This window comes from Rhineura floridana, chromosome 22 (genome assembly GCF_030035675.1).
Source record: "Rhineura floridana isolate rRhiFlo1 chromosome 22, rRhiFlo1.hap2, whole genome shotgun sequence".
In the NCBI taxonomy this organism is placed as follows: Eukaryota; Metazoa; Chordata; class Lepidosauria; order Squamata; family Rhineuridae; genus Rhineura; species Rhineura floridana.
This window is the reverse complement of record NC_084501.1, coordinates 8,107,516-8,130,083: the sequence shown is the minus strand read 5'-3', so window position 1 is coordinate 8,130,083 and position 22,568 is coordinate 8,107,516. Positions and strand designations below refer to the sequence as shown.

At 46.4% G+C, this 22,568-nt stretch overlaps 1 protein-coding gene across 2 annotated transcripts in view; it reads left to right on the top strand.

Annotated features, from left to right (window-relative positions):
• Positions 1–10,245: 10,245 nt before the first annotated feature.
• DPF2 (double PHD fingers 2) overlaps positions 10,246–22,568 on the top strand; it is a 44,563-nt gene continuing 32,240 nt past the window's right edge. Inside the window, exons 1-3 of one of the 2 annotated variants that reach the window (XM_061605863.1) lie at positions 10,246–10,455; positions 16,074–16,234; positions 16,600–16,707. In XM_061605863.1, the coding sequence (XP_061461847.1) occupies positions 10,274–10,455; positions 16,074–16,234; positions 16,600–16,707 (451 nt within the window). In that variant the 5' untranslated portion in view covers positions 10,246–10,273. The remainder of the gene's footprint in view (positions 10,456–16,073; positions 16,235–16,599; positions 16,708–22,568) is intronic. The other variant, XM_061605864.1, reaches the window with a different exon arrangement.

Sequence of the window (22,568 nt, the reverse complement as noted above, 5' to 3'; positions counted from 1 at the left end):
CCGCAAGTCCAGCTCTTCTGAAGCATCTTTGGCCTGAAGCCAGATTTGAGATTCCTCCTTGATAGTGTGGCCCCCTTGAGGACTGGATCCTTGCCAGATGTGTACTGAAACGGATACTCCAGTCTGCTGTATTTCACCGCGGGTCCTCCAAAATTAGCTAGCCAGGGGTGGGGCGGAGTTATGATGGATTGAAATAAATTCAAGGGAGGGGGGAAGAACCAGCATTTGGATTTCGTGCACAGCAAAACCTTACCTTCGTGTCTCCCACGGCAGTTGTTTATGATAAAGCAGCGTCACTGTATGGGGTGGACAAGCCAAATGCGGCCCCTCAAACCTCTCTGATTGGCCCTTGGGTCTGTCCCCAGGGTACACCCCTCACTAGTGCTTGCTTCCCACTTTTCCTTTGTGTTGTTGCCTGGTTAGAATGTTTCTTGAACTCTGATTGTGCCCCCTGCCTGCCTAGATGGAGGACAGAGAGGAAGGGCGTGTAGAAACTAACCCACTGCACAAAGGTAGAATTCGCATGTATTGCTCCGCCCGCTTTTCCCTCTGGCTCCGCCTACCACCAGTGTGTGGCCCCCGGAATGTTGCCCAGAAGAGAATGTGGCCCTCGGGCTGAAAAAGTTTCCCCACCCCTGCTGCATAGGGTGAGCTACACATTGACATGACTGAGGGGGGGGGAAATGGATCTCTGCCCCACAGAAACAAGGTGGGGAGGGGTCAGGGGAGAACACCGCAGAATGTAGGGGGGGGGGAGAGTAGCCAAGGCTGATGGGATGAATAAGAGGAAACGTGCATGTGTGTGGTTAGGATTCGCTTTCCACTGAAGCCAAATGTTGGAGGATTCGGGATAGAGAAAAGGATGTCTTTCTTCATGCAGCTCATCACTAAACTATGGGATTTGCTGTCACAAGAGGCAGGGCTGGCTACCAACTTGGAGGGCTTTAAAAGAGGATCAGACAAATTCATGGAGGAGAAGGCTACTTATGGCTACTAGCCCTGATGGCCACTGTTGGAGGCAGCATGCTTCTGAATAGCGGGTGCTGGAAACTGTAGGAGGGGAGAGTTGCTGTTGCGCGCAGTTCCTGCTTGTGGGCTTCCCTTCCCAGTGGTATCTTCTGGGCCACTGTGAGAACAGGATGCAGCTGGACTATGGTGGCCTTTTGGGCTGATCCAGCAGCTGGGCTGTCCGTATGTTTTAGGATGTGCTGTGGGAGATCTGTGCCGCTCGTTTTTTTTTAAGTTTGAAGTTGGGAGAGAGAAGCCGGTTGGAACCACAGGGCTGGGGATTAGGTAGTTTTAATTTCCGTATGAAAATGGCTCCACTGAAGCTCTTGGTCCCACTAGGGAAAATATAGAGGTGCCCATATGTCAGAAAAAATGGCAAGGGGGCAAGAATAAAGCCCCCCCACCTCCTCCAGCACTGCAGTCCTGATCAGATTTGGGCTCTGCTTGAGCTGTCCCCATGGCTGCACTATCCATGTAAAGCACTGTCATACCACTTTAAACTGGCATGGCTTCCCCCAAAGAATCCTGGGAGCTGTAGTTTGTGAAGGGTGCTGAGTTGTTAGGCCCCTGTTCTCGTTGAGCTACAATTCTCAGAGTTGTTAAACCACTCTGGGAATTGTAGCTCTGTGAGAAGAAGGGGTGTGTGGACAACTCTCAGCGCCCTTCACAAACTACGTTTCCCAGGAACCTTTGGGGAAAGCCATGATGGTTTAAAGTGGCATGATCCTGCTTTTACTGTATAGGGCAGATAGGGTCCTTGACAGCAAAGCATTCCCTCTCGGCTCCTAACTGTGAAGGACTGGACGCGGGGAGAGAAACCCGTTGTAGCTTTTTAATTTTTTTAATTATATTTGCGCCCCTTTAGCTCCTAAAGTGAAGCCTCTGTGACAAAATTTGCAAAGCCCTCAGTTTTTTGTTTTCAAAAGAGAATGACGGCCTCTTATGCTTTCCGATTCCCTTTTTGCAAGCTGGTTGTTCGGCTGAACAAAATGGCGAGGCAAAATTCTGGAACAAGCAGGACTGCATCGGTTGCTTATTTTCTCTCTCTCTATAATCCTTCAGTGGGCTCGGTGGCCATGGCGATGGCAAAGCGCTCGTGACGGACAGCCCAGTGCTTTTGTTGCTATGGCTCTCCCCTCCTGCCCAAAGTCAAGCGCACAAATGGATTTGAACCCGAGGTGAACCCTGGACCTTCCATTGTCCTCCTCTCTGCCGCATTCTCAGCATGTCTTTCCTGAATGCAGTCGAAGGAGGGTTTTTGCGCAACACCACACTGGCCTTCAGTTCTTCATCATAAGGCCCCAGGGCAGGTTGAAACAACTTAAAAGCAAGATTAAAATTAGCTCCAACTATTTACGATCAATAGAGTAGGGTGAGTCCTAAAATACATACAACTCAGGTGTCAAATGCCGGGATAAAGAGGTGCGTCTTCAGCATACAGCAGAAGCAGTAATCAGACCAGCTGTTAAATGGGTGGGGAACCTTTTTCAGCTCGAGGGCCACATTCGCTTCCAAGCAATCTTCTGAGGGCCACATGCCAATGGTGGGTGGAGCCAGAGGCAAAAGTGGGTGGAGCAGTAAATGTCAATTTTACCTTTGCACAGTAGGCTAGTTTCTACACACAGCATCCCTCTCTGTCTTCCATCCAGGCAAGCACGTTCTGAGGGCCATAGAGAGAAGCCTAGAGAGCGGCAGTTGGCCCCCGGGCCTGAGGTTTTCCTCCCACTTGCTCTACAATGCTGTACCCAGGGATGATGCCCCACAATGCTTTGCGATAAGCAGGGGTTCCCAATGGCTTCCTTGGTGAATAAGGCCTTCTACCCCAAGGTAGAATGTTTGCATTGAAGCAAGTCCTCTTCAACCTTTTCAGAATTGGAGGAACCTCCTTTTTTCACTCCAATTTGAAATCGACTCTGATTTCCTTCGAATCTATGTGTCTTATCGGCTTTTTCCTTCCTCTTTTCCCCACTGCCCAGAGTGACTAATTGGCAGAGCTGTGAACGCAGGCCGCTGTCCCAGGTTCAGATCTTAACTCAGCAGCCCGCTAGCAATCCCTTTGTTTGTTTCTGACCCTTTGGCTGCTTGGCAACCCTGCAGTACAGCCACAGAGCCCCTCCCTTCCTGGCCTTTTCTTCTTTTCTGAGTATCCCTGCAAAATCAGCTGCGCCTGCCTGTAAAGATGTGCTGCTGTCATGCCATTTAATTTTCTTCAGAAAAAAACACACAAGAGCCCTCGTTCCAACCCCAAAGCTGTTATGAAAGAAGGAAATGTGTCTGTTTAAAGACTGAGAACTGTTAGCAGAATGCCTTGAATACAGCAGACAGAGTCCAGAGAGGGAGAAGAAACTGATAATACTAATTGAGTAAACTGAACAGGAACAGGGTACAATTGAGAAATAAACAGAGAGGTTTTGTATTTAGATCAGGCCTTTTTCAAAGCAGGAAGATATTCAACAACTAAATGAAGGGAAAACTCCCTCAGAACTACACAGCCAATCACAGCATGCATTACCTCAGCAAGGACCATTCTGACTGGTTGCTAGGCAACACCTGCATGCCCCCCCCACTTGGCGGTCGAACTGTCAACAGAATTAACCCTTAGGTTACTAACTGAATGATCCCTGCTGTCGTACTTCCAACAAGAACTGCCACACGTACACAAGGGGGAGGTGTGCTTAATGGGGTGGAGCAGATTGCCACACAGGTCATCTGTGGGCAGAAAGGTGGAAGGGACTGTGGAGGTCATATAGCCCAGGGCTGGGGAAACGGACGGCTGCATTCCCTTCTGGGGGCTACATGTCAGTGGTGGGCAAGGCCAGAGGCAAAAGTGGGTGAAGCAACTAATGTCAATTTTATCTTTAATCGGAAGGGCCAGACATGATGTTTAAAAAATGGGCACATGGAGGGGCTTGAGGCAGCCACAAAAAACTCTTTGGTGTCACAATGGGGAACCTATGGGAGAAGTCAGTCAGAAAAAGTAAGAAAAAAATTACAATTTTTTAAAACTTTTCATTTTTAAAAAATGACAAAGTTTGGGAAGGGGGGGTGGAAGGCTACACAAAACCCTTTGGCATCATGGTATCCCATCAGGGGACCCATACGAGCAATAGATAAACATTTTCAAAAATGACAAATGGGGAGGTCTTGGAGAGGCAACATAAAAAACTCGGGGGATGGATTGAAAAATGGAAATGGCCTGCCTTCAAGTCGATCCCGACTTATGGCGACCCTAGGAATAGGGTTTTCATGGTAAGCGGTATTCAGAGGGAGTTTACCATTGCCTTCCTCTGAGGCTGAGAGGCAGTGACTGGCCCAAGGTCACCCAGTGAGCTTCGTGGCTGTGTGGGGATTCAAACCCTGGTCTCCCAGGTCGTAGTCTGACACTCTAACCACTATGCCACCCTAGCTCTTAGGGGATGGATTAGCCACCCCCAATTTAAATGGTTTGAAACAGAGGTGTCCTTTCTAGAAGGTCCCTTGGGATATTGTACCCCCAGCCCTAGCTATCTGTTCGTTACCTTCCTCTTAAAGAGCACAGCTGCCCTCCTATTTTCCCAACTCCAGCCCAATGAGGTTGTTTAACTGAAAGTTACTAGCGCAAGGCAACCTGGCGAGCTTTGTGGCCGAGTGGTTACGTCCAGCTCATCTTTCTTATCACAATACCCCATGATAGCTGGTGACCCCTTGGTGCAGGCAACCAGGCCCTTCCTCGTAATTTTAGCCTGTAGGCTCCAGAGCAGCCTTTGCCAACCTGGAGGCCTTCAGATATGGTGGCTGGGGCCAGTCGATTGTAGTCCAGCAACATCTGGAAGGCACCAGGTTGGTGAAATCTGCTGCAGAGGGTAAGAGCCCCCAGCCAAAAGATCTCAATCGACAAAAAAGGGGATTGCGACTAACAATCTGCAAGAACGTCTAGATGGTACAAGCCAGTGGTGGTTGGTGCCCATTGGGACTGGTGGGGCGGCAAGCAGGGAGTCCAACAGTAGGTGGAGCCAGAGTCAACGATAGGTGGAGCTAGAACCAATGGCAGGCAGAGCCAACTCATTCTAGTTTTGCCCCCCCTCGCCGTTGAGTTCTACAAGGGCAACACTGAGACTAAGGAGGAGGCTGACAGCCAGGGCCAGCCCCTGGTCAGGTTGCAAGAAAGAAGAGAGGCACATGGGGCAGTGCTCCATTCGCCCTCATAGACCAGCCTCCACTGGTACAAGCTATTGGACAGTGGACTAGTCTGCCTTGGAAAGCCATGGGTTCTCCTTCATTAGAGGTTTTCAAGCAGAGGCTGGATGGTCACCTATCGGGGATGCTGTAGGAGTGGATTTTCAGCAGCAGCAGCCGGGTTGGTCTAGATGACCTCTGAGATCCCATCTATGATCTATGATTCTAAGCCTTTTGAAGGCTGAAGTTTCTCGGTCTGTATTCTCTCCAGTACTGATGAGGTCACAGATTCCTTGCTTTTCCCTCCTTGTGGACCCAATTATTATTCATTATTATTTTCCTAGATTTACTTAGGTTAATTTAAAAACAATTTAAAAACAGCAAATCAGTCTCTTCTTTTTCCCTTGCTCTTAAGTGTCCCATCTCATGAAAAAGGGCTCTTGGAAGACCTGTACCAAATGGAGCAGATTATTAAGTGATCATTGGATGTGTTGTTTAGTCTCTTTTGAATCTTCTCCTTGACATTTTGCCGAACTAAAGTTTGGCAAGAATTATTGCTGAGAAAGGCAGGGGGTAAAAGCAGGAAAAAAATGTGAGATGTCGCAACTGCATCTGTTTCAGCATTAGTAACTTCCTTTGTTTCTTCCCTCATCTCTAAATGTTTATTTCCCAGCCCCTTCCTAATTGTGTCTGCTCAAGATGTAAGTTTCACTACGTCAATCAAGACCGTTTGCTTCATAGTAAATAGGCTTACTCACATTAACTGAAAATACATCTTGGACAATCTGGCAAGCCACTCTTGGAAGCAGAATGCTCATTTAGGTGGACCTTTGGATTGATCCAGCAGGGCTCTTCAGTCATCTGATAGGACGCTTTTTTTTCCCCAGCCCAAGGGCCACAATCCCTGCTGAGCAATCTTCTGAGGGCCACATTCCAGTGGTGGGCAGTGCCAGAGGCAAACGTGGGTGGAGCAATTAATGTAAACTTTCTTCGTACAATAGGGTAGTTTCTACATACATTCACACATCCTTCTATATCCTCTATCCATGCAAGCAAGAGTCATTGGCAGAGTTCATGGATACATCCCAGCCAGGCGGAAACACTAAAGACACCTGCGAAGCAGGGATGGTGAGGGGGTGTGGCCTGGGAGAGTTCCGAGGGCCAGATATGGAGACCTGGAGGGCCACATTTGATCACCCTCGAGCCTGAGGTTCTGCATCCATATTATAGATAAATTAATGGTGGATACGTCTAGCAACAATGATTAGTTAGCTGATAGCTAAGTGGAGCCTCCAGTTCAGATCCAGTCTACCTCCAAATATAAGCTGGAGACAAGGTGCTGGGCCAGGCGAACCTTTTCTAGAAGGGCTCTTAGGTTCTTTGCAGTGACAATGGCTCGATTATATCTAAAGAAAGTTTATAAGAAAAACAAAGCAGAATGTCAACAAGAAAAAAATGTTAATTTCTTATATTTCCCCCCCCATACGAAATCTGCCAAGAAAGTGTCTGGATGCAGCTGGCCGGCAGAAAACCCGTGGCACGAAATGTATCCCTAATGGAGCAATCCATTCTTACCAAAAGAATGTTGTTTTTACCCAATGGACACGTTACAAGAAAAACATCCAGTGCTAAATTATGTGCTATGTTTCCTTTCTGCATTTGTAGGCCTCTCCTTTGGTTGGCAAATGCGCTTTATAATTTATTTATTTATTTATTTATAAGAATATATACTACTATTATTATTATTTTGAACTTATAAATTGCTTGTTATACAAAAGTCCCATTGAAATGAATAAGCATAGCTTACTGAAATTCGTTAATTTCAATGGGTCTACTCAGTAGAATTCGGTTGGCTGCACTCCAAGGTCTCTAAGCAACTTACAACTTTGAGAGCATAGGCATCAATAAGTAAAAATGCATTGTAATAAAAACAGATTCACCCACAAACATATGCAATTAATTAAAAAATAGACAAAGCATCCCCCAATGACAGCAGCAGAAAGCTTCAGCAGAACAACTTGCAGCAAGTGACGACATCATAGCCCATCAAAAACCTGGGGGGAAAGGTAATGATTCCAAAATATCAAGGCAGTTTACAACGGCCTAAAATACAGATTCATTCAACTCAATACGGTAAACCAGGGAGAGCCAATGTGGTGCCCTCCAGATGTTGCTGGACTACAACTCCCATCATCTCGTGCCCACCGGTCCGCCATCATCTGGAGGGCACCATGTTGGCTATCCTTGAAGTAAACAAATAAGACACAGCCATGCTCACTGCCAATGAAAATGCAGCACTGAGTACTAACGGGTCCCAAAGACCTGAGGGAATAAATTATTTTTCAGCAAGCGACAGAAGAACGGCACCATCGGTGCTTGCCTCCTTTCAGGGGGAACATGATTTCGTAGCATGGGCACCACAACAGAAAAGGCCCTTCCCTCTAGTCTCCACAAAGTAGGCTTCTGCAGGCTGCAGTATGACTGCCTCACTTCTTGCAGAGCTGAGTGACCAGGCCTGGTCCATTAGGGCAACAGGAACACTGCCCTGCCAACCTCAGTCGGCTCTCTGCCAGCCTCCACCTGCCTGCCTTCTTACATACAACCGGTCTAAAGGGCGGCAGTGCCTGTCAGCCTCCTCCTCCTTAGTCTCAGTGCTGCCCTTGTAGAATTCAGCAGGGAGGAGGATGGAGACAAAACTAGAATGAGTTGGCTCTGCCTGTCATTGGCTCTGGCTCCACCTGCAGTTGGGCTCCCTGCCTTCCGCCCCACCAGTCCCAGTGGGCACCACCAGTCATGGCTGCGTATATGCGAGAAGCCGTTCCCGTAGGTAGCCCTGTCCTAACTTTTTCAGGGTTATGTGTGTCATCAAGAAAACCTTAAACCTGGCCTGCAAGCAACTTGGCAGTCCAAGTTCTTTTAGACAGCTGGAATAGCACAGTTGGGAGGAGAGCCTGGATGGGAGTCCAGAGTCTGTGAGTTCAAATCCCTGCTCGTGTCCCCTGGGTGTCAAGGGCCAGCTAAAGATCACCCCCACAGGGAGTGGCTCAGGGGTTACATGCCCTGCCACCTGTGCAGCTGTGGGCAAGCTGCATAGTCCCAAGGAGCCCAGTTGCCCCCCAGCTGGCAGTGGGGAACAAGGAAGGGGCTGGCTTGTGCAGCTGTGGCAAGCTGAGCAGGCCCTAGCCAGCTGGGGAAGACTACAGAGGGAGGCAATGGGAAACCCCTCTGAATACCGCTTACCATGAAATCCCTGTTCATAGGGTCGCCATAAGTCGGGATTGACTTGAAGGCAGTCCATTCCCATAGTTCTTTTAAGAGTGATGCAATGTGCCTGCGATAAGTAGTTCCGCTTAGCAACCTTGCTGCAACTTTTGGCACTGGCTGTAGCTTCCGAACCATCTTTAAGGGCAACCCACGTAGAGCACACTGGAGTAAAAGTAAGAACCGAAGAAGAGCCCGACTCCTGTTCTCACAGTGGGCAACCAGATGCTCCAATGGGAAGCCCGCAAGCAGGACCTGAGCGCAACAGCAACTCTTCCCCCTTGTGAATCCCAGCAACTGGCATTCAGAGGCATACCGCTTCTGACAGTGGAGGCAGAACATAGCCATTGTGGCTAGTAATCCAGTCTTGTGGCTATTAGCATGTGGGTCACAGTGGCTGATTGTACATGTCCAAGAACGCTTACAGCTGGTGCAGCGGCTGAACCCGTTAAAAGGTGGTCCTAGCCATCAAGGCCCCTTGGCCTTTTATTAGTCTTTGAAGCATATCCCCCTCACCCACCTTTGGATCTTGTACTGTCTGAAAGTCGCCTCTGGGGGGTTTTGTATTCTCCGTATTTTTACGATTGTTTTATTGGTTTTGACATGCTGTGAACCACTCAGAGGACACAGTGTGACAGGGGGCATGTATAACTAGGGCTTTTTTGTGACAGTTCTCACCCATACAGAACAGTACAGCATTTTTTTTTTTGGCTGCCCATGGCCACCATTTTACACTATGGCACTTTTATCCAGATATGAGTACCAGCTCCAAATTTTACCAAAATAGCACTGCTACAAATAAACTAGTATTAAACAAATAATATGGTAACAGAGGAGTTGGGATTGGATCCAGAACTAACACTGCAATCCACATTTGCCTGTGGGGAGTAAGCTCCATTGAATTCCAGTGGGACTTTATGGAAGTCACATTCTCTAACCATACATTTCAAGCACATAGCTTCTCCCCAAAGAATCCTGGGAACTGTAGTTTTCCCCTCACAGAGCTACAATTCCCAGGACCCTTAACAAACTAGTTCCCAGGATTCTTTGGGGAAAAGCCATGCACCTTAAATGCATGGTGTGGATGTGAGCTTAGCTTTCATCCAACGTATTGTTTTTAACAATGTTGTTGTTATGCGATTATGATGTCGTAAGCTGGCGGGGTGGGGGATTTCAGACCGAAAAGAAAAGTGAGGTATTGTTAAATAAATACGTATTTTAATAAAGCAATTTACCCTGGCCACCCAAACTTACAAGATCTGAACAGGGTGGTTCATGATGACAGATGCTGTTGGAGGTTGCTGATTCATAGGATCGCCATAAGTCATAATCGACTTGAAGGCACATCACAACAACAACATCCCTAGCCACCATTCGTTCATTCTCAGTGCTTGGAAATACATAATTAAATGTTTAGTGTTAACACACTGTCAAATTATATTAAAAGTTGGACCTAATTTGGATTGGGATAATAAGACATCAACAAAAATTAATGAAATATATTTTTGCAATATATTTGCATAAATTCATATTTGGCCCAGGACAGCCATTATTTTGCATTTATCTGAGTGTTTCGTTTGTTCCCACGTCAGTCAGCATGCTTTCCCGCCAAGTCTTTCCAGATGCACGCATGCGCACGCCCTCGCTTGCTGACTCGAAGTTTTGGCCGCGAAATTTCTTCTCCTCCAAGGGGGTGGAGGAAAGTTCCCCTGACGCGTGCGCAGTACGGGTAAATAGGCGCCGTGACCGGCGTCGCTGACAAGCCTCCCTTGTCTTCTTTCGCGCCTGCGCCCTCATGATGTTTGACAGCGGGAAGAGCGTGGGAGCGATCAGTGCTCTTTCATTGCGCATGCGCGAAGGATGGGGGTTAGAAAGGCGCATGCGTTGTGCCGCGGGCTTGAGCGAAATGTTTACGGAGAACAGTCGCCAGGGTGAGTTCGAACGGCCGGTGGTGCATGCGCACTTGAGCGCTCCGCGGCCCCAGGCGGCAGAGGGGAAGATGGCGGCGGTGGTACAGAATGTGGTGAAGCTGTGAGTACAACTCTCGCTCTTCCCCCCCTTCCTTTCCTCCATTTGGTTCTAATGGTACAGCCCGAATCTTTGGGAAATGCGCGCAGGAGGGTAGTAGGCGAGTCCATTCCATTAGCGGGGTGGTTTTGGGGGCAGAACGGGAGGCGAGAGGGCAGCTATTGACTCTTTTTTATTGTTCGGGACTGAAGTTTTTGTAAAAAATTTAACTGCGCTGTTCCCCTTCTACGGGCGGGGGCCGGATGGGAGGAAGACAAAGCGCCCCCGCCCTAGAGTTTCAAAAGTGGGATGGGGGGGCGAACAAAAATCCCCCTTTAAAACCCCCAAAATATTGTTTGGGGGGGCAAAGTCAAAATAAAGAGCTGCACCAAAAAGCTAAAAAAATGGAGCCCCCACCCCAACTATATGGCTTCTACGTAGAGCAGGAAGGAGGAGACCCCCTCTCATAAAGTCCCAAAAGAAAATGGGGGGCTGATGAGAGATCTGAAAGGGGGTGAGAAAGAAAAACAGCCCCGCTTCTCTTTAGAAAAATTAAGAAAGAAAGGGGAAGACCCTTCTGGAAAGTAGACTGAGAAAGAGTGATTCCCCCCCCCCAAAAAAAAACAATCCTAGAAGAAAATAGGGGAGAATTTTTAAGGGGGGTGCAAGAGAGACAAACTGCTGTCCTTAAAAAAAGAGGGGGAAAGTCTTAAGAATATCGGGTGTGGGAGAGTTGAAGCAAGTCTCTCTTGGAAAGCAAGAATCCAGCCATAGGGGTGAGCGTGAATCTCTTTCCTCTCTCTCCCCCTCCCACCTTTCCATCAAAAATCAAAAGAGGAAATGTGAATTTCTCGGCTCCCAGTAAGCGCATCTGATTGGATTCCAAAGGAGAGCATAAGAAATACATCTGGCACTTGCCCACCTCACCATCTCCAGAAATGAAATGCGATGGGGGCAGAGTTGTTGGCAAAACAACATCACATCACTGCCACAATCACTTCTACAGCTTTCTGTAGGAGATGAGGGGCGGTGGGTGGGAGAACCTGGCTAGCAAAGAGGGTGGGTGGGATGAGGACCCTGTGGCTCTCCAGATAATGCCCATCGTCCCTGGCCATTGGCCATACTTGGCTGGGGCTGATGGGAGTTGGTGGCCAACAACATCTGGAGGGCTGCAGGTTCCCCTTCCCTGTGCTAGAGAGAAACGGATTCCCCGCTGCCCCTTCCCCGCAAAGTCAGGTGCAAACTAGGGGTCGGAAAGACTAGTGGAGGAATGAATTTGTAAGAAATTGTTCTTGTTATGTGCCTTCAAGTTGATTACTACTTATGGCGACCCTATGAATCAGTGACCTCCAGTAGCATCTGTCATGAACCACCCTGTTAAGATCTTGTAAGTTCAGGTCTGTGGCTCCCTTGATGGAATCAATCCATCTCTGGTTTGGCTTTCCTCTTTTTCTACTCCCTTCTGTTTTATTATTGTCGTTTCTAGTGAATCATGTCTTCTCATTATGTGTCCAAAGTATGATAACCTCAGTTTCATCATTTTAGCTTCTAGTGATAGTTCTGGTTTAATTTGTTCTAACACCCCATTATTTGTCTTTTTCGCTGTCCATGGTATGCGCAAAGCTCTCTTCCAACACCACATTTCAGATGAGTTGATTTTTCTCTTACCCATTTTTTTCACTGTCCAACTTTCACATCCATACATAGAGATCAGGAATACCATGGTCTGAATGATCCTGACTTTAGTGTTCAGTGATACCTCTTTGCATTTGACGACCTTTTCTAGTTCTCTCATAGCTGCCCTCCCCAGTCCTAACCTTCTTCTGATTTCTTGTCTCCATTTTGGTTAATGACTGTGCCGAGGTATTGATAATCCTTGAGAAGTTCAAGGTCCTCGTTGTCAACTTTAAAGTTACATAAATCTTCTGTTGTCATTATTTTAGTCTTGTTGTTGTTGTTATGTGCCTCCAAGTCGACTGCGACTTATGGCGACCCTATGAATCGGCGACCTCCAAGAGCATCTGTAATTAACCACCCTGTTCAGATCTTATAAGTTCAGGTCTGTGGCTTCCTTGATGGAATCAATCCATCTCTTCTTTGGCCTTCCTCTTTTTCTGTTTTTCCCAGCATTATTGTCTTTTCTAGTGACAATAATGTCACTTAGTCTTTTGGTCTTAAAGTTCCCTTAACCAGTTAGAAGAGGAAGACTGGGGCAAAGAGCATGAAGACCCACCTTCCTGTAAGGGTTTTGAAAAGGTTTGGGGGTGGGGGGAACAGTTGGTCTGAATTCCAGCCCCAAAGATGCAGGTTAGAAAGAGGAATGATGACCCATTGTGGTCAGGACTGCCGATGTTGGAAGGAGGTGGAAATGGATGGGCCATTGTTTTGTAGCTCCTGAAGGGAGAACGAGGTACAGTAGGGCCCCGCTGTAAAGCGGAAATTGCCGTAAAGCGGAACCTATTGACTTTAATGGGTCGCGCTGCACGAAAATGACTCGAAAATGCCGCAAAACGGCAAAATCGGCTTTAAAACGGGGAATTTCCTCTGATTGAAAGCCGGCGCATCAGCGGAACGCCGGAAAGCGGGGCCCTACTGTATGGGCTTCTTTCTCTCCCCCACCCCCAATGAAACAAGAATTGTGCAGAATTGTAAAATTGCCCACTTCTGGTTATACTTAGGCAGTCTTGGATATCAAGGGGTTTATTTATTTATTTATTATTTAATTTGTATCTCGCCCTTCCTCCCAGTAGGAGCCCAGGGCGGCAAAGCACTAAAAACACTTTAAAACATCATAAAAACAGATCTTAAAGTACTTTAAAATAAAACAGCGTTAAAAACATTTTTAAAAAAACCAACTTTAAAAAAAGGGTTAAAAACATTATTAAAAAACATATTAAGCAATTCTAACACAGACGCAGACTGGGATAGGTCTCAAGCTAAAAGGCTTGTTGAAAGAGCAAAGTCTTTCAAAAGGCGTCGAAAAGATAGCAGAGATGGCGCCTGCCTAATATTCAAAGGGAGGGAATTCCACAGGGTAGGTGCTGCCACGCTAAATGGGGGTAGGGTGGATCCAGGCTCCAGTGGTGGTGCTGTCTGGATGTTGCTGACTCCCAATTCTCATCAGGCCAAACGTCAGAGATGTTGTTGCCTAATGTCGAGGGCACTGCGTTGGCTACCCATGGCCTAGAGCATGTTTTTCCCCAAAGCAAGCTGACTTTAGTGTTCAGTGATACGTCTTTGCATTTGAGGATCTTTTCTAGTTTTCTCATAGCTGCCCTCCCCATTCTACGTGATATTTCTTGGTAACAATGAGTGGTGGACAGTTTTCTCTCAGAGGTGTAGTCGTCCAGGGTCTCGGGGTCTTAGACCCTTTATGTTTTTGGGAGCAGGGTCCCAGCAGGGTCCTCAGGTCTCCAGCATCTTACTAGCTAATCAGCATGAAAGGGGAGCGTATTAGCGACTGAGAAGAGTCTTCTCACATGCTTCCTTGTCCTTTCCTGCTTATTGGAACCAATCAGTGAAAGGAGGTGAGTCAGCCACTGAGAAGACTCTTTTCAGTAGCTCACACTTTTCTTTCATGCTGATTGGCTCCTAGGGATGTCTGTTGTGGAAGAAGGCATTAACAAGTATTTCATTCTCAGGGGTGTGGTTGTGACTATCATGAAGGGACCCTGCACTTCTGAATTTGCCATGACACTGCTGTTTTCTATCCTGATTTGTGTCCTCTAAATTTCACATAGCTGCTTCATCTGATGTAGCGTCAAGATGAATGTAAAACATTGCAAACAAGGTGGACTTACAATTTAATTACCTAATTTTATCTTCCTTCCCTCCACCCCCAGCTTCCCCTCCCCTGGCAGTAAAGATACTAAATTATTTTTCCCCGAAGCAAGCTGATTCCCCCCCCCTCCGGTTTCTAGTACCCTCCCTCAACTACTCTGTGGCAAGATTTAAACACTAAAATTACTGTAATTATAGCCTGTTCAATTAAGGAGACTTCATTGCCGCCACACCACAGATTTTTAAAGAAGAAGAACAAAAATGCAAACAATGTATTTTTTCCTCCGCTCTGAGAGCTTTCCATCTGAGTCTTTTTGCTAATGGGATTATTGAACTCAGTGTTTCTTTCTTCTGTGATTGTAATAGTTTGAAAATGAGATGTAGTAATATAAAATGCCAGCTCCACAGGTGCCTTTTTTTGTTCCAAGAAGGGAAGCCTGAAACCAAATTTGTAACCAGAATGTTGATCCTGACACCTTACAATTAAAATATAACAATAGCTTTGTATGGGACTGGCTCTTAAGAACGTGGAGTACTTTCTCCAGCCCCGATTTGCCATTGTGGCATTTAATGACTGTCATGCTTAGCCTGAGAATCCCCACTCCGACGAACATACTTCAGCTTTCCAAACGGTGGGGTGAGGTGAGGTCTGCCTACATTGTTCTGTGATTAAACCTAGGCTACTGGAGAATGGTCCTAGCTGGGAAAGATTTCCTCTAATGCAGAGGAGGGCTGCAGATTTACAAGCGTTTCTGACCCCCCCCCCCGGTGGTTTACCAATGGCAAAACAAAAACGCTCCCCCTCCAGTTGGTTTGCCGAAATAAAGAAAGCCTAAAGGAATGCCATAAACATGTCAGAAAAGCCCTGCTGGATCGGGCCAGAGTCCCATGTAGTCCAGTGTCCTGTTCTCACGGTGGCCCACCAGATGCCCAGGGAAGCCCACAAGCAGGACCTGAGAGTGGCAGCGCTCTCCTTGCTTGTGATTGGAAGCAGCTGCTTCCGACGTGGAGGTGGAACATAACCTTGATGGCTAGTAGCCATTGATAGCCATCAATTTGCCTAATCCTCTTTTAAAGCAGTCCCAGTTGGTGGCCATCGCCACCTCTTGCGGGAGCGAATTCCAGAGTTGAACTATGGAATTCCAAAGGGAGAAGGACTGTGAGGGGAGAGAGACTCAGTTTGCCGTCAGGGGAGGCTGCTTCCACCTGTCTTGCCCCACCCTCCAGCCTTCAAACGCAGCTTCTTTCGGAGGACTTTCTGGCCCTTTGGGTTGGGCTGTGGGGGTTGTGGGAGATTTTTGCATCAGCTTGGGGGTTAGTTTTTAAATATCTTTGCTTTGGCGTTGTTGTTGAGCTTTATGCTGATTATGTTTTGATGTATATAGATATATTTTCTTAACGTAGCGATTATACTCTTCATCATGCGTTGTGTTATTGGATTGGATTATTTGTGTGAACCGCTTTGAGCACATTTATTTGTGGAAAATGCGGTATATACAGAAACTTAATAATAATAACAACTATGTGCCGCTAGAGGAAAGTGCTGTCTTTCGTCTGTCCTGAATCCAGCCTCATTGGAAAGAAAACTCAAGTGCATTGACACACATTCCTCCCATCAGCCTTCTTTTATCTTTGTTTCTGAAAAAAGGACTGTGAGATTGGTTCTGGCCCCAAGAACAAATTCATGGGCCGAGCGCGTGCTCAGAGGCACACGTCTGCTCCTTTATTCTAAGTGGCTTTGCTTTGTACATCTTGAGGTCCTGTTAAAAAAACCCAAAGCAGACCAGTCAATCCTGAAAGGTTTACCCTTGCTCTAACACACGTTTGCTTTTGCTCTCTCGCCCTCCACCCCCCCCCCCCAGCCTTGGCGAGCAATATTATAAGGACGCCATGGAACAGTGCCACAACTACAATGCCCGCCTGTGTGCCGAGAGGAGTGTCCGGTTGCCCTTCCTGGACTCGCAGACTGGAGTGGCGCAGAGCAACTGCTACATTTGGATGGAGAAGCGACACAGGGGGCCAGGTTGTGTAGCCACGTTTCATGTTTCACCTGATGTTTACGGGCATTTTTCTTCTTTGGGGTGCAGTTTGCAACAGGAGCGTCGGTTTCAGTTTGGGTCAGGCAGAGCAGCTTGGCTTGGTTTTGGCTGTGCTCCAGTTCTTTGGTAGCTCACCTGAGAATGTTTTGGGGACGGGGGTTGGGAAACAACCATCGCACGTGGCAGGGAGCCCACCTGTGCAGGCTGTATTGCGTGATTGGTTGGTCCATATCAGCCGAGTGGACTAGAAGCGGACTTTCCTCTTAGTGCTGTGAAGAGGCTGCATTAATCCTAACGTTCTGCTTTTTCTCCCCCTTCTTTGCCCTGGTTTCCTTTTCTTAATTGGAAGGCTTGGCATCTGGCCAGCTCTATTCCTACCCGGCTCGACGCTGGCGGAAAAGACGTCGCGCTCACCCTCCTGAGGATCCAAGGCTTTCCTTCCCTTCCATTAAACCAGGTACACGTCTCTCTGGGCTGCTGCTAGGACTTTGCTCTGGGTCAAGTGGGCGTTGCCCTCGGGTTGGAGAGGGGAGCGCGCCTAATGGCAGCTTGATGAGAGAGAACCTCTTCTGCCTGGGTGAGTTGTTTCGGGGGCAGAGCCGTGTCTCCAGGAGCATCTGATGCGAATCTCTTGCCTTCCAGGCAAGTTCCGAGTTACCTGTTTGGACTTGGGAATCCCTTGGTCTTTAAGCCTTGTGTATACTTCAGAGGCTTCCTGCTTGCCTTTATCCCATCGCATCTCTTAATACAAGGGTGGCTAACCTGTGGCCCTTCAGATCTTGCTGAACGAAACCTCCCATCAGCCCCAGCTAACATGGCCAGGGATGATGGGAGTTGAAGTTTAGCAACATTTACAGAGCTGCAGGTTAGCCACCCCCGCTCTGATATCAGATTTGTTAAAGTGTGTGCTGTCTGGATGGACTGGTTAGGTCCATATTCTGTTGTTGGTCAGTCTCAGCCAGCTTGGTCAGTGATCAGGGATGATGAGAGTTGTAGTCCAGCAACATCCGAAGGGCCACAGGTTCCCCATCCCTGTTGAAGGCAAATCTTTCTGTCTTTTAATATACTGGACAGAAGTGTTGCAGGTACACTCCAGACATGCTAACTTCTCATGAATCATAGAATAGTAGAGTTGGAAGGGGCCTACAAGGCCATCAAGTCCAATCCCCTGCTGAGTGCAGGAATCCAAGTCAAAGCACTTCCAACAGATGGGGGTCCAGCTGCCTCTTGAATGCCTCCAGTGTCGGAAAGCCCACCACCTCCCTAGGTCATTGGTTCCATTGTCGTATGGCTCTAACAGTTAGGAAGTTTTTCCTGATGTTCAGTCGAAATCTGGCTTCCTGCAACTTGAGCCCTACACTTGGTAGCATCTTTAATTTAGATTTTAGTTTTCACCAGAGATGCTCGTGTTTTGGCAAAGAGAAGAAATCCCCAAGCCGGGGATGGGGGCTGAGCTACAGCAATCCAGCTTAGGAATGTCATTCCCCCGCTTCTTGTAAGGTTCCACATCTGGAGGGCTGCAGCAAATTCAGTTTTTGGTTTCTGCTTGGTCAAATATCTGGTAGTCAGGGACAGATGAAGGAGAGCTTTTACACACATGCATGCAAGGGTCAAGGTGTTTTGTCTGGACTTGCTGGCCAAGCCAGAAATTGCAGTTGCCACCACTCCCTTCTCCCCCTCCCCAAAACTCTGACATTTCCTAAGGGAAGGAGGGGGCAAGGAGAGTCTGTGCTGTTGATGCCACTTTCTGAAAGTGCACAGAGTGAATTCAGTTGTGAATGGTCACAGGAAGAGAAGCAGCGACTTACAACTTGCTTGGGAGTGATGCAGAAGGGGTAGTCAGAGGGCAGCCCCTCGCGAGGCCGGATGACGACAGAGATTATTTTCTTGAGGTTGAGAGGTCGACAAGAGTCATCACCGTCATTGCTTCCTCCTTCATCATCCTCAAAAATGGGGTCCAAACTCTGAGGAAGTTTTAACATTGTAACATCTTAACATTCTAACAGTTTAATATTGTACCTTTAATATACAACATTTTAACATCTTAATGTATTAACCAGTTTAATACTTTTTTAACAGTTTATATTTTAGTACGAAGTTTTGTATTTGTTTATATGTTTAATTATGTTTTGGTTTTTTGGTATTTCATTTCATTTTTAGTTGTTTAATAATGTTTTAATTGTATTGGATGTTTATATGTTGTGCACCGCCCAGAGAGCTTCGGCTATGGGGCGGTATAAAAATCTAATTAATAAATAATAATAATAAATAATTTGGGCATCGGTGCTCAACACTTTGATGGGGAATTTTGTAGTTTGTTGGACTGGGTGTTCCTGAGGGAACTGAAGACACAGGCTTGCAAAAAAGTAGGCCTTTATTGGATGACAAGCGTATGCTTGGTCAGTCTCCCTCTGAGTAAGTGGAGAACTGCAATGTGGTACTGCTTGTCTGGAGTTTCTATGCACTTCAGGACAAAGAAGTTAGCATTAACGAATCAGGAGCTTACACATCAGTATTACATAGGCATTGCATAGGAATTACATTATGTTCTAGTCAATTTGGCAAAGTTTAAAACTTCACTTCCCAGTACATTTTCGCCATGAGTCGAGTACTCCAGCTAATGAGCTAAGCATTTTAGTTAATGCAATCCTTCCTACGTTTTGGAGAGTACAGAGATGTTCGTGTCTGTTCAGTGTTATCTTGTAGAATTCTAGCTGTTCCATACGAACCAGCACAGTCAGGGAAGACAGCTCCAAGAAGAAAAGGGTTCTGGCTGGCTACTAAACTTACTAAAATATTATAAACTTTTATAGCTTTATAAAAGAATGCATTTTGCTTATTGTTTGAAAACAAAAATTCCCCATCAACTTCCCTCTCCCCCCACAATTTTTTCCAGTGCTTATGTGCATTGTTTTGACTAGGTGCACCAATAGGATCACTCAGTAATTTTCATATTCTGGACCAATACCAGATCCTATGGAGAAAGAGGCTCAGCTCCAAGTGAGCAGCTTGCTCCAGCAAAGGTTAGGAGCAGACTGAGGCCTTTTAAGCGTCCGTCTCCCCCAGGCCCCACCCCCTTGTAGAGACTTTCAGAGCCTTAAAGGGCCGACCCCCTGGCCTGAGGACGGGTGCCCCTCCTTCATTTCATAGCCGCCCTCCTGGTGTGCTCCTCTTGTCCCTGGACCGGTGGTGTGTGGTGGGAAGCATCTGGTTCTGCAGGCCTAAGGGAAGGAGCCTGTGAGGATCTGGGCTGTGGCCCCCTATGCCCTGGAGGCCTGGAAAGTTCCTCTGGGGGCTCCTGTCCAACAGCTTCAGGCGCAAGGGTCTCGCTACCTTCAGCAGTCAGTTCTGAGCCCTGAACCTGACCAGGCTGCCCATCTGGTGCCCCTGCAGCCTCCAACTCCATGTCTGGACCACTGCTAGATTCAGGGGTCACAACAGTAACAACCTTACTGATGTCCTTTGATCGTCATGAAAGACACACACCGATAGTGTAGCTTGAAACAATCCGTCTTTACTTAAAAGCAAGGCCGCTTCTTGGGTTTGCATGTGAGCTGTCCGCATTGTGGGCTGCCTTCTCCGATTCACCCAAAGCGGGGGCGTGTGACTTCCCTGTGTGGTTAGAGCAAGGGTGGAGTACCTTTGGCCCTCCAGACGTTGCTGAACTACAGCTCCCACTGGCCATGCTTGATGGCGGGGCTGATGGGAGTTGTAGTTCAGCAACGTCTGGAGGGCCAAAGGTTCCCCAACCCCAGGTTAGAGCATCCTCTCTTTTCTCTTTCAGTTTCAGACCCTGCCTTCACCCAATGCAGGCACATCCTTCCTCCTCCCTGGCTTGCACTTCTGCCTCTTCTCCTTTGTTAGCTTTCCTTAAAAAAAAATCCCTTGTCCCTCGTTCGTGCCTTCCCTTCACCGTTATGCACTCTTTTTTCCTTGCATTCTTTGATAGTACCAGAAGTTTTAAAAAAAAAACTATTCTGAACGAAGGACCAACTTCCCACCAGCATTCTTTGTGGCCTTCAGAGCCTCTCAGCCCCCCGCTTAAGAATGCCCCCACAGGGCCTCTCCAGGCACCTAACTTGCAAGCCGAAAGCAGGCCTTGGAACCTGCCGCTGCAGCTTCCTGCCCCCCCTGCATGATGAGAAATGCTGATATCGAAGCACCTGGACCCTCCTCCCCTTCAGGGGCTATTCAGTTGCAGCCCGCCAGAGAAGCTGTCTTCGCAGAGCTGCTCCTGGCCCCAAGCTGCATATCCAGTCAGGCCCTATTAGCCAGTCCGACATTTTCTCACAACCAGCCATTAAGGATGTCCAGAGGCCTTCTTCTGCAGTGCCCCCCTTATTCAGCTGAGGTTAACAACCCCCTCTCCAGTGTGTTCTTTGCTCCCCCGCTGTTTATGGAGCCTGGTCTTTCTTCCTACAAGGAAAGTTTGCAGCATTTGGGGCTTTTTAGTTCAGAGAAAAGGCGAGTCAGAGGCAATGTGATGGAAGTGTATAACATGATGCATGGCATGGAGGAATTGGATAGAGAAAAGCTTTCCTCCTTGTCTTTTTTTTTTCAATTAATTTTTATTCAAATTTTCAAAACCAAAACAATACAAAAAGAAAAAACACAAATCAATAACTAACACAACAAGAAAAGAAAAAAATATATAAAAATATTGACTTCCGATTTGCCATAGTTCAGCTATAAATCTATAATATATAACAAACCTGTCTCTTAATAGATTATAAAATCACCTTCCTCTAGCGGTTATCTTAATTGGTTTCAAATCTCATTAACATCATATCATTTTATTCTTCCACAAAAAGTCAAAGAGAAGTTTCCAATCCTTGAGATATATGTCCATCAATTTTTTTCTAGATAAACATGTCAATTAATCCAACTCATCAAGTCTAGTAAGTCCAGTAATTTCAAATCGCTTTTCTTCCATTATCCATATTGGTTCCATCTTCCATCTTTACGCACCCAATAATCTTGCTGTCATAGTCATATAATAAGAGTCTGATAGGAATTTCCTTTATCACAGATATTTTCTTGCCATCAATTCCGAACGTATCACTGAAATATTGTTGTAAAGCCGCATCTCTGTTCCTCTTTTTTACATGATACACTAGCACATCTCTTGAAGATTTTTCCATTGACACAAAACAGGGATTAAATCTGTTAACTTTCTCCATTTCAAGTTCCATCAAATCCTTCCAGTCCAGGAATTTTTTTGAACCAATAATATATTTATCTCCAATCTCTTAAATTCCTTCAGGGACAGCGCTGAGTTCCAAACTGTAATATTTATCTCCAGGATCCATCACAGCCAGGAAATCCAAATCTTTTTCCATGTCCATATTTAATCCAATCTCCATAGTTTGAACTTTGCCTTTAACTTCTCTTTCATCCTTTTTTGGTTTTCCAGATCTATCTTTATTCTCCTTTCTCATAGAATCCTGAATTTCTTTCAGCTCCTGTCTCATTTCGTCAAATTCAATTCTCAACGCTTGACTATTATTTCTCAGTTCTTGTTTTATTGACTTAATCCCATTCATTATTTTCTGAAACATGTCTAAAGATAAAGTCCCTTCTTGTACATCCATGATCTTCTTAATTGTCATTCTTAAAGCCAAAGGAACAAAACTCCTTCAATTTTCAATGTCCCAAGCAAAGAGCAGTTTATTTCTTTATCCAGTTACAAAGGAGTTAATCTTTCAAACCAACTGACGTCACACTCTAGACAGCCCTTATCTCTTATATGCCCAGAAGTGCAAAAACAGCTTTAGTTCACAGCGTCCAAATAACTAGTAGCAGAAGGAATGAGCAGATTCGTCAAAAAAAAGTAGATCAGAAAAAATAGTCCCAGACATGTGTTACACAAAAGTCTTATAAATCAAAAAGATTTTTCCTTTCTCTTCCAATCAGAAACCCCTCATCCGTTGTAATCTTTATAATGCTATTTTCCATGTCAGCTTTTTGCAATAAAAAAAAGATAGGCTATTTTTATTTTCTTCCCCCTTAGTTCCATGAGTAAAAGAGAAGGAAAGTTTTATCTCACCCAGGTTTTCTTAATTGCTGTTCCTTTGACAAATCTCTTTAGCTGTATAGATAAGAAAGTAATAAAGTGTAGACAGGAGAATGCTTGCCTGTTAGTCCGTCTTTCTTTAAAGAAAAAAAAAAGGTCACTTATTCAGCTGAGCTTAGCTAGAAATCCTCGCTCCGTCCGAGCTGCTGGAAGACCTTCTTTCACAGACAATTCTGACGAAATCCAGTCTCCAACAATCACAACAAAGCTGTGTGGGAGATCTCACGTTTCTTCCTTATCCGGAA